The sequence below is a fragment of the Malania oleifera genome, chromosome 3, assembly GCF_029873635.1.
Source record: "Malania oleifera isolate guangnan ecotype guangnan chromosome 3, ASM2987363v1, whole genome shotgun sequence".
NCBI classification, from domain to species: domain Eukaryota; kingdom Viridiplantae; phylum Streptophyta; class Magnoliopsida; order Santalales; family Ximeniaceae; genus Malania; species Malania oleifera.
The window spans coordinates 121070039-121085485 of NC_080419.1; the positions used below are offsets into that span (position 1 = coordinate 121070039).

Consider the following 15447-nt stretch of genomic DNA (forward strand, 5'->3'; position numbering starts at 1 on the left):
TGACATGCTGGCCCACATTTTCATTACTTCTGATCATGCAACGCAAGGTATCTGACATGCTTGTCCACATTTTCATCCTAGAAACTTAATTTTTTTCGACAATGGAAATTGACGAATTTAAAGTAGGATGGATAAAGCTGAGCTCAAAAGCAAACTGGATCTGGTAAGGTATCAGTGCTCGTCTTTCTTTACCCTCGTTGGGCGCTTCTGAAGATCAGTCTTCTCTAGCTGTTGCTCATCGAATTCAAAGCAAAGAAATTGATATGGCAGCTGAAATGGTTCTCACTTTTGCAACAGAGGAAGTATTAAGGAAGGTGATTTCACTGGCATCTGAAGAAATAAAGCTTGCGTGGGGTTTCAAGGGCGAGCTCAAAAATCTTGAAGAATCACTGAAAAAGATTCAAGCTGTACTGCATGATGCCCAGAAACGGCAAGTGAGGGAAAAGACTGTTCAAATTTGGCTCAAGGATCTTGAAGAGATAGCTTATGATGCTGAGGATGTTCTGACTGAGTTCTCTTACGAAATGCTCCGACGTCAGGTAAAAATTCAAAATCAATTTATGAAAAACGTACCCTACTTCTGTTCATTCTCTAGCCCCATAGTGTTCCGTATCAAGATGGCTCATAAAGTGAGAAATTTCAATTTCTCATTGGAAAAATCTAAGAACGACGCAAATAGCTTTGGGCTTATATCGATGTCATCTAAAGATCCAATTTCTCAAATAAGAGCGAGTCGAGAGACCAACTCCGCCGTAGATGAGTCAAAATTTGGAAGGGAAAATGATGTATTAACTATAGTAAACAAGGTGACTAGCTCATCCAGTAATGATGTCTCTGTAATTCCAATCGTGGGTATGGGGGGCATCGGGAAGACTACGCTCGCTCAACTAATCTACAATGATGAGCAAGTGAAAGAACATTTTGACGTAAGAATTTGGGTATGTGTATCTGAAAATTTTGATGTCAAAAGGATTCTAAAAGAGATTTTGGAATCTCTTACCAAGAAAAGTTGTGGGATTGAAAATCTGGATACGGTCTTTGAAAACATTAAGGATGAGTTGGAAGGGAAAATATATCTTCTCGTACTAGATGATGTTTGGAATGAAGATCAGAATAAGTGGGAAGATTTCCGAAGTCGTCTGCTGCCAATGAGTTCAAAAAACGTCGGAAACAGCGTTGTTGTGACTACTCGGAGCGACAAAGTGGCTTCGATTATGAAGACACTTCGTCCTCATCGCTTAGGGAAACTATCAGAAGAAAATTGTTGGGCGATATTTGAGCGAAAGGCATTTGTAGATGGTGGAGCACCGAAGACTCAAGATTTTATTGATATAGGAAGGGGTCTTGTGAAAAAATGTGGGGGCGTGCCACTAGCAGCAAAGGTGCTGGGAGGGATCATGCGTTTTAAGAGGGAGAAGCAAGAGTGGTTGTCCATTTTGGAAAGTGAAACATGGAATTTACGAGAAAGTGAGGATGGGATCATAGCAGCATTGAAGTTGAGCTTTGACAATTTGCCATGGGCTTCTTTGAAACAATGTTTCACATACACTGCAATTTTCCCCAAGGATTATGTCATTGAGAGAGTAAAGCTAATCAAACTATGGATGGCCCAAGGATTTCTTGAGTCATCTCAAGAGTGCAGTTTGGTGATGGAAGACAAAGGTAATGAGTACTTCAATGTCCTGTTGCAGAATTCCTTGTTTCAAGATGTTGAAAGGGATGAATTTGGGGATGTCAAAACATGCAAGATGCATGATCTTGTGCATGACCTTGCACAATCTGTTTTCAAATCTGAAATTTCTGCAGTCCGACATGTGTCATTGACAGATTATGAAGAAGGGAAGCACATAGTTGGGAAGGACAATGGTAAAAAATTACGCACCTTAATTTTATCAGGGGTTGTTAATGTTTCCGATGAGGTGTTGGTTACCTCAAAATGCTTGAGAGTTTTAGATTTAAGCCGGAGTAAAATTAAGGTGCTGCCAGATTCTGTTGGGAAGTTGAAACATTTAAAGTGCCTTGATGTCTCCCGTACTAAAATTAGAAGGTTGCCGGATTCAATTACCAAGCTATACCATCTGCAGACGTTGAATATGGAGTACTGTTATGAGATGCAGGAGCTACCAAAAGAAATGAGGGCATTAATCAACTTGAGACATTTGGGACTTGACCAGTACAGTGCAGTGAGAATAATGAAGGATGGACCGATTGAGATGAGGCGGTTAATTCATTTGCGGACGTTACCGGTGTTTGTGGTGGGTCGGGGCAGGGGACGCCGAATTGAAGAGCTGGAACCCTTGAACGAGCTCAGAGGAGAATTATGGATTTACGATCTACAGCATATGAGGGGTAAAGAAGAAGCTGAAAAAGCAAATTTGAAGGGAAAGAAAAACATTGAAACATTGGGGCTTCAATGGGGTAATGATGATGAGGTTGGTATTGGTGAAAATGATGATGAGGTGCTGGAAGGGCTGCAACCACACTTAGATCTGAAGCGGCTTATAATAGATGGATTTAGGGCTGCAACCACACTTAGATCGTGGATGGCGAAGTTGCCAAATCTTCAGAAGTTGGTAATATACCGTTGCCATAAATTGAAATCCATTCTTCCCCCGAATTTAGAGGGCTTCCCGCCCTCCCTTCAGCAGATGAAACTCAACTGGTGTGAAAAATTGACGTCTCTGCAATTCGGTACATCTCTCAAGAAACTAGGCATATGGAATTGCCCAAATCTGGAATCTGTGCCGGCTGATTTACTAAAATTGCACTCCCTCTCAGATTTAAGTATTTGTAAGTGCAAAAGATTGAGTAGTTTGCCGGAAGGGCTATTGTGCTGCCTCCCCGAGTTGAAGAGCCTAGTGCTCGGAGAGTTTAATGAGGAGCTGGATGGTTTCCCCTCACTTCTCTGCAGCACCGACCACCACCGCCACTGTCACCACCAATTCCAGCTTGAATCACTATCTCTGTATGGTTGGCCTAAGCTCAAGTCTCTGCCTGACCATGAACAACTTCTTCTTCCCCGCCTCTCTTCCCTACAATTTCTCCGGATTGAGAAGTTTGGTCGTTTGGAAGCTCTGCCGGAGTTGCTTCCGAAAAATCTTCGACATCTATATCTTGAGAAGTGCGAAGACAATGAGCATCTGGTGGAATCCGTGCAAAGGGTCGCCAAATCAAGAAACTTGACTGTTCATAACGATGAGGTTAACTGGCCTTAATTTTTTAATGAGTAGTTTTTTTTTTTTTTTAACAATTTTTGTATTTTATAAAAATTTCGATGTTTAAGATATTCCCATAAAAATTTTAATAAGTAGAGTCTTATTTTTGCCATGCTGTCTTCCCTACAATTAAGCAGGAGGAGAATTAATTCTCCCTGTGCATGTTTTTATTTATATCTCATAGCTTTTTAATTATTAAGTGTTGAAATTATCTATCTAATTTTTTTGTTAAATAAAATATAATTTTATTTCAACAACTTTTATTAGAGATTAATATTGTTATTAATATAATTTTTTACTATTTACGCCTTCCCTCATTGATATTCTTATTATTATTATTATTATTATTAAAATTTTTAATATAATATTTTAATCATTCTTTGATTTACCATTTCCTGTCACTAATTTACAAGTTTGCATTTGCCTTTTTTCTCAGCTTCATCTTAATTCTTAAACAACTCAAATAATGGTTGTTATTTCACGTACGGACAGGACAGGGTAAATATTCTCCTTGAAATGAGTATCATCTTGGAATAATAATTATTTCCTTTGGAATGTAGAAAACTTATGGTCAATTTGGAATAAAGATTTTATTTGGGAAAAGAAAAGAAAAGGAAAATAAGTAGAGAACTCATTTCTTATTGTATTTTCCTTTTATATTAAACATTATTAAAAATGTTAAATTTTTTTAAGATAATTAAATATTAGAAAAAAACTAAATATGAATGTTGTATAAAATTAATATTTTATTTATGGATTTGATATGCTTTTTTTGTTTTCTTTCTCACTTTCCTACGAAAATATGGATTCCTTAATATTTTTCTTTCATTTCCTTAATATTTTTTGAGTTTTAAACAGAATGTCTAGAGAAAGGGAAATTTTTTTTTAAATAACTCATTTTTTTTTTATTTAATTATTAAGGAAAGTAAAAATAAAAATAAAAAATATGTCAAATCAAGAAACAAATTTTGATTTTATAAATCATTAATTTTTTATATTTTTTAATTTTTAATCATATTGTGAGCAAATTTTAATTTTAATTAGTAGAGAAAAATTATAATGAAAAGCTAGTTTAGTTTCTTTCCTATTTCCGTTCCTTTTCTTTTCCCACCAAAATCTTTAACTCAAACCAACTCTATATGTTCTCTATTATTTCATGTAACATGTAATGAGGAAAAAAAATATTATCGTTGTGAAATTTGAAAATAGTTATTCCTGAACTTGTAAAGTTTATATTTTTTGAATTACCATATAGTTACTATTTTTTGAATCCCGAAGAATTTGGTACACCATTAAATTTATAATCAGATGTATAAATAAAGTTTATTTTAATTCAAATTGCATTTTTATTTGTTTTTAAAATATGAATTTAGCCCAGTCGTAATTTGGTCCACTTCTAATAATACTGTCAATAAGAAGGTAGCATTACCCCCAGGGTGTGGTTTAGGTGGTAGTGCGGGCTGCGGGAGTGCCTCTTCCGAGGTCAAGTGTTCAAACCCTCCCGAGCTCGTTTCCACCCCTGGACTCATGAATTTATCCTCCCTTTGGAGTTGTGGGGTCAACTTTAAGGGGCGCAAGATTAGTCATGTGGACCGTAAAACGGACATGTGGGTACCCGGTGCGTAATCTAAAAAAAAAAGGTGGCATTTAATAAGGCAAATGAAATGAAAAATGAGTTTCTTCCTTATTTTTTTCTAAATAAAATTCTTGATTCAAATGGACCGTAAAAAAGTTTTTTTTTTTTTTATAAAAAAAAAAAATTTTATTTTACACATAATTAATATTTGTTTTTTCAAATTTTTAATCATATTAAAACAAAATTTTATTTTTATAGCATTTAATAAGGCAAATGAAATGAAAAATGAGTTTCATCCTTATTTTTTTCCTAAATAAAATTCTTGATTCAAATGGAACGTGAAAAAGTTTTTTTTTTTTTTTTGGTTGCAACATAACGAAAAGAAAATATTACAATTTTCTTTTGATTCCTTTAATTTGTTTCATTTAGTTATGAGGATTGTTGTTATTCTTGTAATTATGTTATCATATCCATCACTAGCTATGGGATGTATATGTGTTTAATTGAAACAAATAAGGCCTTGTTTGAACTTTGGACAATATGAGGGAAAGGAAAAATATCGAATTTCTCTTATTTTATTATTAAAGAAAATAAAATATATATCAAATTTATGAAAAAATAATTCTTTACGCCATTAATTTTTCTTAAATTTTAATCACATTAGAACAAACTTTTATTTTTAGTAATATTTGATATAGTAAAAAATATACAATGAAAAATGAGTTTTCTTCTCATTTTCCTTTTTCTACTAAAATTCTCTATTCAAACATATTCTAATTGTATAAATTTTTCAACCATAAAATGATTGAACAACAAAAAAATTAGTCTAAGTGAAAAAACTTTGATTGATTAAAAATAATATTTAATTAAAATAACTCGATACTGTTACAGTTCAATTAAAATAGGATGCATGCACTTATGAGGATCTTTTAGTTTTTAGAGTTAACCAAAATTTTTACCATGATACTTGATGAAAATTAGAAAATTGATTGACATCATAATGTGTAATATGTCTTTATTTAGGCTTTCTTTCTAGAACTCAAAAAATGCTAAGGAAAGGAAAATATTAAGAAATTTTAATTCTACTCATCATTTATATTTCATTTTTTAAAAATATTTTTAATCATATTAAAATGAACTTTCATTTTCAATAATATTTAGAATTCTTTTAGATTAAGAATTTTTTTGGAGGGGAAAGGAAAGAAAAGAATAAAAAGGAGAAAACTTGTCTTCCCTTGTATTTTCCTTTTCTATATAGAATACTATTAAAAATAAAAGTTTATTTTACTATGACTAAAAATTAGGAAAAACTAAATATCAATGATGTGTAAAATCATTGTCGTGTTCATAGATTTGATATTTTTAATTTTCTTTTTCCCTTTCCTCAATAAAGAAATATGAAAGTGTGGATTTTTTGATATTTTCCTTTCATTTTCCTAATATTTTCTGAGTTCCAAACAAGCCTTAGTATGGAAAAAAAAAATATAAAAAAAAAATAAATTTCCTTCTTCTTCCCCTTGGTAAAATCCTTACCCCAAATGGACTCTTAAGTTATCTTTGAAATTAAATTTGTGTGTTAGTATTTTAAAATGTTAAGAAATAGACACTAATGAAGGCACTTTATGTATGAATTATTTCTAAAATGTTTGTATTAGATGCAATTAGTTATGAATTAATCATATAATATTTAATATCTTCCTATAGTAAATTAGTTTTACCATTTAACTAATTAATTAGTAAGAACATTTTAGGGAATAAAAAGCAGACAACCAAATGTAAGAAGTTTGAGTGTGTACAGTAGGCATATTGAACCCGCATGAGTAGTGTTTGGAAGTATCGATTTTGAATTTTGAATTTTGATAAATTTTAATATAATTTTATATTATATCTTATTCAAATCCAATACAATTTCAAATCCAATGCTTCTCCAAATATGAGGAAAGGATTAATTTAAAACTTGAAAAATATGAAAGAAAGAAAAGAAAGATGTAAAAAAATATTGTTTTTCATGTTTGGTTATTAAGAAAAGGTAGCCAAAAAAAATTACATAGTAAGTCAATTACTAAAATTTTGGTTTTACACATTACAAATATTTAATTTTTTTTTACCTCTTAACCATATTAGAATAAATTATCATTTTTAATGATATTTGAAGCAAAGAAAAATAAAATAAAATAGTAAGTACAATTTCTTCTTTTTTTCTTTTCTTTTCTTTCCTCGAACGAGATCCTTCATCCAAATAGGGTGATAATGTGTCTACGAATATCTTCATTTATTTCTATATGATTAATACTTTTATTTTACTATTATTATTTTAATTTTCTTGAATTTTTTTTCTTGTCTAGATTATGTAATCCTTATTCCATCATGGATCTAGGGGTGACAAAACAGGTTAGCGAGTCGACTTTGAGCGGATCGTGAATGGATAGCGATAAAAGTGTTTGAATTGACTTGTTTACTAACAAGTGACTAACATATAAATTCAAACCCATCCGTTTAATAAACAAGACATAAAAGGGTACCCATTAAGAATCCGTTTAAAAATATATTTTATTTATTTTTAAACTTCAAAAAATTACATATAAAGTGACATTTAAAAAAAAAAACACTCTTTTATTTTATTTATTAATATTTTAATGAAAAAACATAAAATATAGAAAATAATACATCTTTTTTAATTAATATATTTTAAAATATTATATATATATATATATATATATATATATATCAAATTAAACGGGTCACCGGTAGGTACCTAACCCAAACCCACCAAAGCTGTTTATTATACGAGTCAAATTCGAATTGACCCGTTTATAAACGAATGACTTTCTACTAAATTCGAATCTAATTTAAACGGACGGATAATGAGTCACCCATGAGTTCTAATCCGCTTTGTCGTCCCTGTAAATTTTGGAGATAGAGAATTGCCCTAAAGAAAAATCCATTCTTCTTCCGAGTATAGAGGGCTTGGTGACCTCCCTCTCAGATCTAGAAACTACTACATATTCTGCAATCATATATTTCTAAAACTAAGAGAATGCAATTATAGTAAACTAACTAACATGGAGTCCACATTTGGGCACCTCCATATTCTAGTAGGATTCATTTTAGAACAATGAAAAATATAAATAATATATATATATATAATTTTATTTTTTATATTTTGATTATTATTAACATCCTAACAAATGCTATATCACAGCAGCAGCAGCTATCACGCAATAGCCTTCCAGCTCTTCATCGAGTGCTGCAATAGATCTCCTGCAATGCAGCAATTTCTCATTCAGCTATAATACACATCAGCAGTTTTTCAGTTCTCCATTGAATGCTACAACAGAAAATTATTTCTCCAGTAGTAGCATTAGTTAGTTAAATTAGACATAACAGAGTTAGCAATAACGGTTACAGTTTAGTTTAGGTTCTCTTATTCAAGTTGTTATTTTATTTTCTAATTGTTAGTTCAGTTGCTGAATTTTTGTATATATACAATTGTAAAATCACTCTTCAAATAATATATACAATTCAAAACCCTTTCACAATTTTAATATGGTATCAGAGCAATTCTGAATTTCTTCCGCATCTTATTTTCTTTTTGAAGTTTTCCTAAAGCTTTCATGGCTTCCACCAATTCATCTTCTTCCACCACTACTTTCTCAAATTCATCAACTGTGGATGATTTCATCAATCCTTATTTTCTGCATCATGGAGATAGTCCTGGTGTTGCTCTCGTTACAACACCTCTCACCGAAACAAACTACCATACATGGAGTCATTCCATGATTACATCTCTTCATGCTAAAAATAAGCTTCCATTCATTGATGGCTCTCTTCCACAACCTGCCATTAATGATCCTCTTCATTTTGCATAGGGACGCTGCAATTAAATGGTTGTTGCATGGATCACAAATTCATTATCTAAGGACATTGCATCCAGTGTCTTATTTTCTAATAATGCAAGAAATATATGCCTGGATCTGCAACAACGTTTTTCCAAGAGCAGTGCACCGCACGTTTATCAACTGAAGAAATCAATCTCAGATCTTTCTCAAGCGCAATTATCTATCACTCAGTATTACACTCAACTGAAGACTCTCTGGGATGAGCTCCAGACTTACCGTCCTGCTCCTTGTTGCTTTTGTTCACCATCTTGTTCTTGTGGAGCACTTCAAAAAGTGTTTGAACGTGAGCAATTTGATTATACTATTCAATTTCTCATGGGATTAAATGATTCTTTCTCAGCTATACAAGGTCATTTGTTAATGATGGATCCTCTTCCTACCATTAACAAGGCATTTTCTTTACTACTTCAAGACGAAGGCCAGCGAATACTTACTTCAATTTCAGCTCAGATCTTTGATTCTGCTGCCATGGTTGCAACTGCTAAACCGTCATCAAATGCAGCAAAGTTTTTCAAGAAAGAGTAGCTTGTTTGTTCTCATTATGGAATTTCAAACCATACTATTGCAAAATGCTATCGCCTTCATGGTTTTCCACTTGGATTTAAATTCACCAAATCTAAGAAAGAAAATTCTTCTGCAAATCAGGTTATCTCAAATATTCCTTCCTTACCATTTACTCAAGAACAGTGTACTCAATTGTTGGCTCTTCTTCAGCCTTCACCTCCTTCTTCTTCAGCTTTGGTAGCTTCCACTGTTCTCAATGGTAGCTCTTCTTTAACCTTAATGTATATGATAGGTATATCTTCATCAACTTCCTCTTCCATTTTTGTTTCCAATTGTTCTTCTTCCTTGTCTTCTTCCACTTCTTGGATTATAGACATGGGTGCAACTGATCATATGGTTAGTAGTGTTCATCTTTTAACTTCCATTACTTCTTCTGTAAAAGCTTCTGTTAATTTGCCCAATGGAACTTCTGTTTTTGTGACTCACATTGGTACTGTTTGTCACTCTTCTTCTTTAATCTTACATGATGTTCTTTGTATTCCCTCTTTCAAATTCAATCTTATTTTTGCTAATAAACTATCATCTTCACTAGCATGTTGTCTGATTTCTTCTTCTTTTTTCTGTTTTATTCAACACTTGCGGTTGTGGAAGACGATTGGACTGGGCAGATGTGACAACTCGAATAAAAAGGAATTTAAACAATAAAGAGGACTCATCAATGAAGGCAGGATTCGTCGACGAGGTCATAAGAGAATTCGTCGACGAAAGAAGACTGAATTTCGTTGACAAAGAAATACCGAGAGAGGTTTTGAGCCAATTGAATTTAGTCGACGAGGACTGAATTTTGTCGATGAAATTATTGAAGGATTCGTCGACGAATGACGTGGCTCGTTGACGAATCCAGTTATATAAATATAGAAAAATCCGGATTTTTACTTCACAACTAAGAAATCTCTCTCCTCTCTCTCTCTCCCCTTCGGCTCTCTCTCTCTCTCTCTCTCTCTCTCTCCTCAGTTTTGGGCCAGATTTATGTTGGATCAACAATCTGAACTCACCACGACTCTCCTAGGGAAGTTCTCTTCAAATCTGTCGGAGCAGATCATTGGTGAAAGCAAGTTGGAAATCATCCCTGAGTTAAGGTAAGGCTTTTTAAGTCAAATTTGGTCTTACGACAGTTATAAGAAATGATATACACGTAGAAATACTGAAGTTTAATATTAGGAGTTTTCAATTTCAAGGTATTGATAAGGAAATCCTACGGGGGTCAAGCTAGGATATTTTAGGGGCTTTCTTAGTAGCCAAGTAAGGGAATAAACTAAAACAGTTGCTTTCTTGAAAATTATTGTTATTTATGAGAAAAGTTATTTTCAGGAAAAGCATATATTATATCTGTATATTACGAAGGAAAAGTACGCTTGAGAAAAATACTGTTACTATGTTGAAATGTATATATATGTATGAGATGTCAGAAACTATGATTTTAGATTTCAATGCATGGTTTTTATACAGCAAATGTGTGGCATATTATTTTACATGGAAGAATATCATGATATGATAATTATACGAATGAGATATGTTTTGAGAAATTATGAAAGAGTACAGTACATTACAATGTTGAAATACATGATAAATGATTTATTTTCATACTGATATTATGATATGTTCGGCGCAAGACTATAATTTATGAAATGTTCGGCATAAGGCCGTAATTTATGATATGTTTGGCGCAAGACCGTAATTTATGATATGTTCGGCACAAGACCGTAATTTATGATATGTTCGGCACAAGGCCATAATTTATGAAATGTTCGGCGCAAGGCCGTGATATATGAAATATTTGGCGCAAGGCCATATTTATGCAGTTATGAAAGATGCTATATGATTATGTAATATATGTTATCAAAACTCAGATATTAGTTCAGTTCAAGAGCTCGGTACCGTAACTATTTATAGATCAGATATCTATGTTCAGACGTGTGCTAACCACCTCGCAAAGGGGTGAAAGATGGATAGTCAGTGTGACTTTCAGTGTATAGTTGTAAATGTCCACCTAACAGTCCGGACTAGGGTGTGGCGGGCCCATCGTACTTACAGACATATTTGACTCGACAGTGGTCGGTTTGCCATTGTCGGGTCCCACCTTCGGGTTGCACAACCCGTCATGGTGGGTAATACATGACATTAGCTGGCTATTCATCCTAAGTATGTTTTTAGTATTACAGTTATAACAGATGCTTTACGTACTATATGATTTATTAGCAAGTATGAAAGTAAAAGATTATTTAGTATGTTATAATAAATGCCTACAGATATATGAACTGTACTGTATATGTATAATTGCATTAAATGTTCATGTTATCACACAGCTGTATTTAGTTCATTTTTCCTTACTTAGATGTGTCTCACCCCCAACATTAATTAATTTTTCAGGAGACCTTGAGTGACCGGCGAGTCGTGGCAGCTGTTGAGTTTACTAAGCTACCCTATTAGAAGGGTAAGCAATATACTAGGATCAGAATTGTTTTGGTTATAGGATCCTAGATGTATTTTGAAATATTTTGGAAGAATGTAAATAATCACAGTATTTTGGGAATGTAGATAACTCTAGTATTATGTTTTATGGTTGGATGATTGAGATTTTATACTTGCTGCTGCTTTGGTTTCCGCTGTGATTGACAAAGTGTCCCCGCTACCCACGGGTGCGGGTTGAGATTGTTATTATTTATGTTTACTTTATGTTAAATTAAGCAGGTCGTTACAGCAGACTATCTAATGGCCTTTATCATCTGCTTCCCTTTTTGAATTATAATTGTTCTTTCGCAAATACTGTCAATACCACCTCTTCTTCAAACAATGTACATCAATTGTTTGATCTTTGGCACCAATGACTAGGTCATCTTTCTTCATAACGGTTGTATTTGTTATGTGATTGTATTTCATTTTCTACTTCAAACAAACATACCTGTAATGTTTGTCCACTTGCAAAACAACACATACTTCCATTTCATCATAGTAAATTTGTATCCACTTTTATTTTTCAATTAATTCATGCAGACATTTGGGGTCCATTTGCAACTCCTTCATTACAAGGTTTCCATTATTTTTTGTCCATTGTTGATGATTATTGCAGATGCACATGGATTTTTCTTATGAAATCAAAATCTGAGACATGTATGTTACTTCGTTCATTTTTTGCTTTAGTTCACAATCAATTTCAGTCCACTGTTAGGATAATTAGAACTGATAATGGTTCAGAATTTAATATGACTGATTTTTATCACTCAAATAGCATTATCCATAAAAAATCATGTATTAATACTCCTCAACAAAATTCTATCGTGGAACGAAAACACCAACATTTGCTTAATGTTGCTAGATCAATTCGTTTCCAAGTTCATCTTCCATTAGCTTTTTGGTCTGACTGCATTTTAGCATCTGCCTATATCATCAATTGTACACCAACTCCTCTATTATCAAATAAAACTCCTTATGAACTTTTATTTGGTAAAACTCTTGATTATTCTCACATGAGGGTCATTGGTGCACTCTGTTTTGCTTCCACTCTCCCTTTCAATCGTCACAAATTTGATGCTTGTTCTCGTCATTGTATCTTTCTTGGCTATCCATTTGGCATCAAAGGTTACAAACTATTTGATTTACAATCTCATCAAACATTTGTTTCTCGTGATGTTATTTTTCATGAAAATGAAATCCCTTTTGCTTCCTTACCTTCATATTTTCTTATGACACCATCATTTTCTGATATTGTTCTGCCTACTCCTTAAACAGATTGTTGTCTTGATATTCATCACACACTCCATCTTCATCAACCAACCTACCCTCATCTTCACCTCTCTCATATATTTTTCCTTCTCATTCTAATTCTCTTCCTCTTCGATGAACAACACGTCCCAGACATCCACATTCTTATCTTCGTGATTATCATTGTTCACTGGCCAATAATTTTGCATCAGCTCTTTCTTCTCTTCACAGTTCAGACTTGCCATCCTCAGGTAATCCGTATCCTCTATCTTCTGTTTTATCATATTGTAATCTTTCTTTAGCCTATCATTCTTTTATATTGAATGTCTCTGTTCATACTGAACCACAATATTATCATCAAGTTGTTAAATATGCTGAATGGCGCGATGCCATGGCCAAGGAAATACGTGCACTTGAGGAAAACCAGACCTGGTCACTTACTTCGTTTCCTCTTAGTTACAAACCCATTGGCTGCAAGTGGGTATATCGCATTAAGTACAATATGAAATGGCTCCATTGAAGGATATAAGGCTCGATTAGTAGCTAAAGGCTACACTCAACAATAAGGCATCAATTATTTCTATACGATGTTTATTAGTCTTATTGGAAGATTGTTATATCTCACAATTACCAGACTGGACATTGCCTTCTCTGTCCAAACTCTTGCTCAATTCATGGATACCCCACGGTTACCTCATCTTCATACTACTCATCGTGTGTTTCGTTATCTTAAATCTTCTCCTTGCCAAGGTCTCTTCTTTCCTGCTCATTCATCCCTCAAACTTACTGGTTTCACTGATTCAGAATGGTCTAGTTGTCCTGATTCTCGTCGATCAGTTATTAGATTTTGTATTTTCCTTGGTAATTCCCTCGTCTCATGGGAATCTAAGAAGCAAACTACTATCTCTAAGCTGAATACAGCGCTATGGCAACTACTGCTTGTGAATTAACATGGCTTGTCACCCTACTCAAAGATCTTGGTGTTTCGATTTCTTTGCCTATTTCTTTGTTTTGTGATAATCAAGCTGCTATGCACATCGCCTCTAATCATGTTTTTCATGAACGAACGAAGCATATAGACAATGATTGTCACTTAGTTCATGATAAAGTCCAAGCTGGATTTCTCTATCTTCTTCATATTTCAACACATCACCAGTTAGCTGATATTTTCACAAAAGCATTGGGATCTGATGCATTTCACCATCTTTTGCGCAAGATGGGTATGTTGAATATTCATTCCCCATCTTCATCTTGAGGGGGCGTATTAACATCCTAACAAGTGCTATATCACAGCAGCAGCAGCTATCATGCAATAACTTTCCAGCTCTTCATCAAGTGCTGCAATAGATCTCCTGCAGTGCATCAATTTATCATTCAACTATAATACACATTAGCAGTTTTTCAATTCTCCATTGAATGCTACAATAGAAAATTATCTTCTCCAGTAATAGCATTAGTTAGTTAAATTAGACATAACAGAGTTAGCAATAGCAATTATAGTTTAGTTTCAATTATTAAGAAAAAAAAAATTATCTACCTGTTTCGTAGTCCACACCAAATTATGTGCATTCAAATAAGGACAATCCTTATTTCCTACAGTCAAGCCGACCAAAAATATTACTATATTTATTTAAAATATATATATTAATTATTATAATTCAATTTTGGATTGAAGAAGAGTTATTTATTAATTTAAATTAACATTAAATAAATTAAAATTTTAAATTTAATTAATAATGTTATTTTTGTCTTAGTTTAATATGATGGTAATATGTTATAAATATAGATTAATAACAAGATTATTATTAATTAAAAATAATAATCTTCTATTATTTTTTAATAGAAAATTATTTAATTATAAATAATTACAATAATATATAACTTTATTTTTTAATTTCATTGTATTGTGTAAACCAAACACAACGTTTTATGGCTCATGACAATGAAGTTATTAATATAATAGGTCTAATGTATTTAGACAGATATATAAGCATCACTATAATTTTTATCGATGCTCCCATATTCCAAACCCATGGCCTTCTTCTACCCATGGGCGACTTTTTGATATGTGTTTGGTTTCTCAGAAACTTCAAGAAATATTAGGTTACAACCATTCAAAATTTTCATTTGTAGGAAAATTTCCCTTCCAACTTTGATTAAATTTGGGTTTCTTTTAGGGCATTCAATGTTTTAACATACACATTCCCAAAAATTGTGGAGTTAATGCGTGATGTAACCTCTCTCTCATCTCGCGTAAAATGGAAAAGTTAATTCTTTCATATTTTTATTTTATCCCAATGACTTACTTTTGGATCTCCAAATTTCCTACTTTGAATTTTTACTGATTTAAATGCAATTAGAAAGGCAAATGCAAATAAAAGGAAGAAGGAAAAAAATTATTTTTTCTTTTGGGAGATATTAAATTTAGATTTATATATTTTATTTGAATAAAATATAATATATTGAAATATAATCAAATCTATTCAAATTT

General features: G+C 32.7%; 2 protein-coding genes across 2 annotated transcripts; both read left to right on the forward strand.

Annotated features, from left to right (window-relative positions):
• LOC131150620 (putative disease resistance protein RGA3) lies at window positions 1-3326 on the forward strand. The gene has a single exon (XM_058101454.1). The coding sequence runs from the start codon at window positions 264-266 to the stop codon at window positions 3213-3215; it is 2952 nt and encodes a 983-aa protein (XP_057957437.1). The 5' UTR covers window positions 1-263; the 3' UTR covers window positions 3216-3326.
• Window positions 3327-9569: 6243 nt separating this feature from the next.
• On the forward strand, window positions 9570-13906 carry LOC131151533 (secreted RxLR effector protein 161-like). The gene is made up of 3 exons (XM_058102774.1): window positions 9570-9684; window positions 13259-13433; window positions 13591-13906. Exons 1-3 carry the CDS (start codon window positions 9570-9572, stop codon window positions 13904-13906), a joined length of 606 nt encoding a protein of 201 aa, XP_057958757.1.
• Window positions 13907-15447: the final 1541 nt, after the last annotated feature.

Coding starts and splice junctions, on each gene's coding strand:
- LOC131150620 (XM_058101454.1), top strand. CDS start 264: ATGGCAGCTGAAATGGTTCTCACTTTTGCAACAGAGGAAGTATTAAGG.
- LOC131151533 (XM_058102774.1), top strand. CDS start 9,570: ATGGGTGCAACTGATCATATGGTTAGTAGTGTTCATCTTTTAACTTCC. Junction 9,685..13,258: donor TGTTTTTGTGACTCACATTG/GTACTGTTTGTC, acceptor ATCTTTCTTTAG/CCTATCATTCTTTTATATTG. Junction 13,434..13,590: donor TACAAACCCATTGGCTGCAA/GTGGGTATATCG, acceptor CACAATTACCAG/ACTGGACATTGCCTTCTCTG.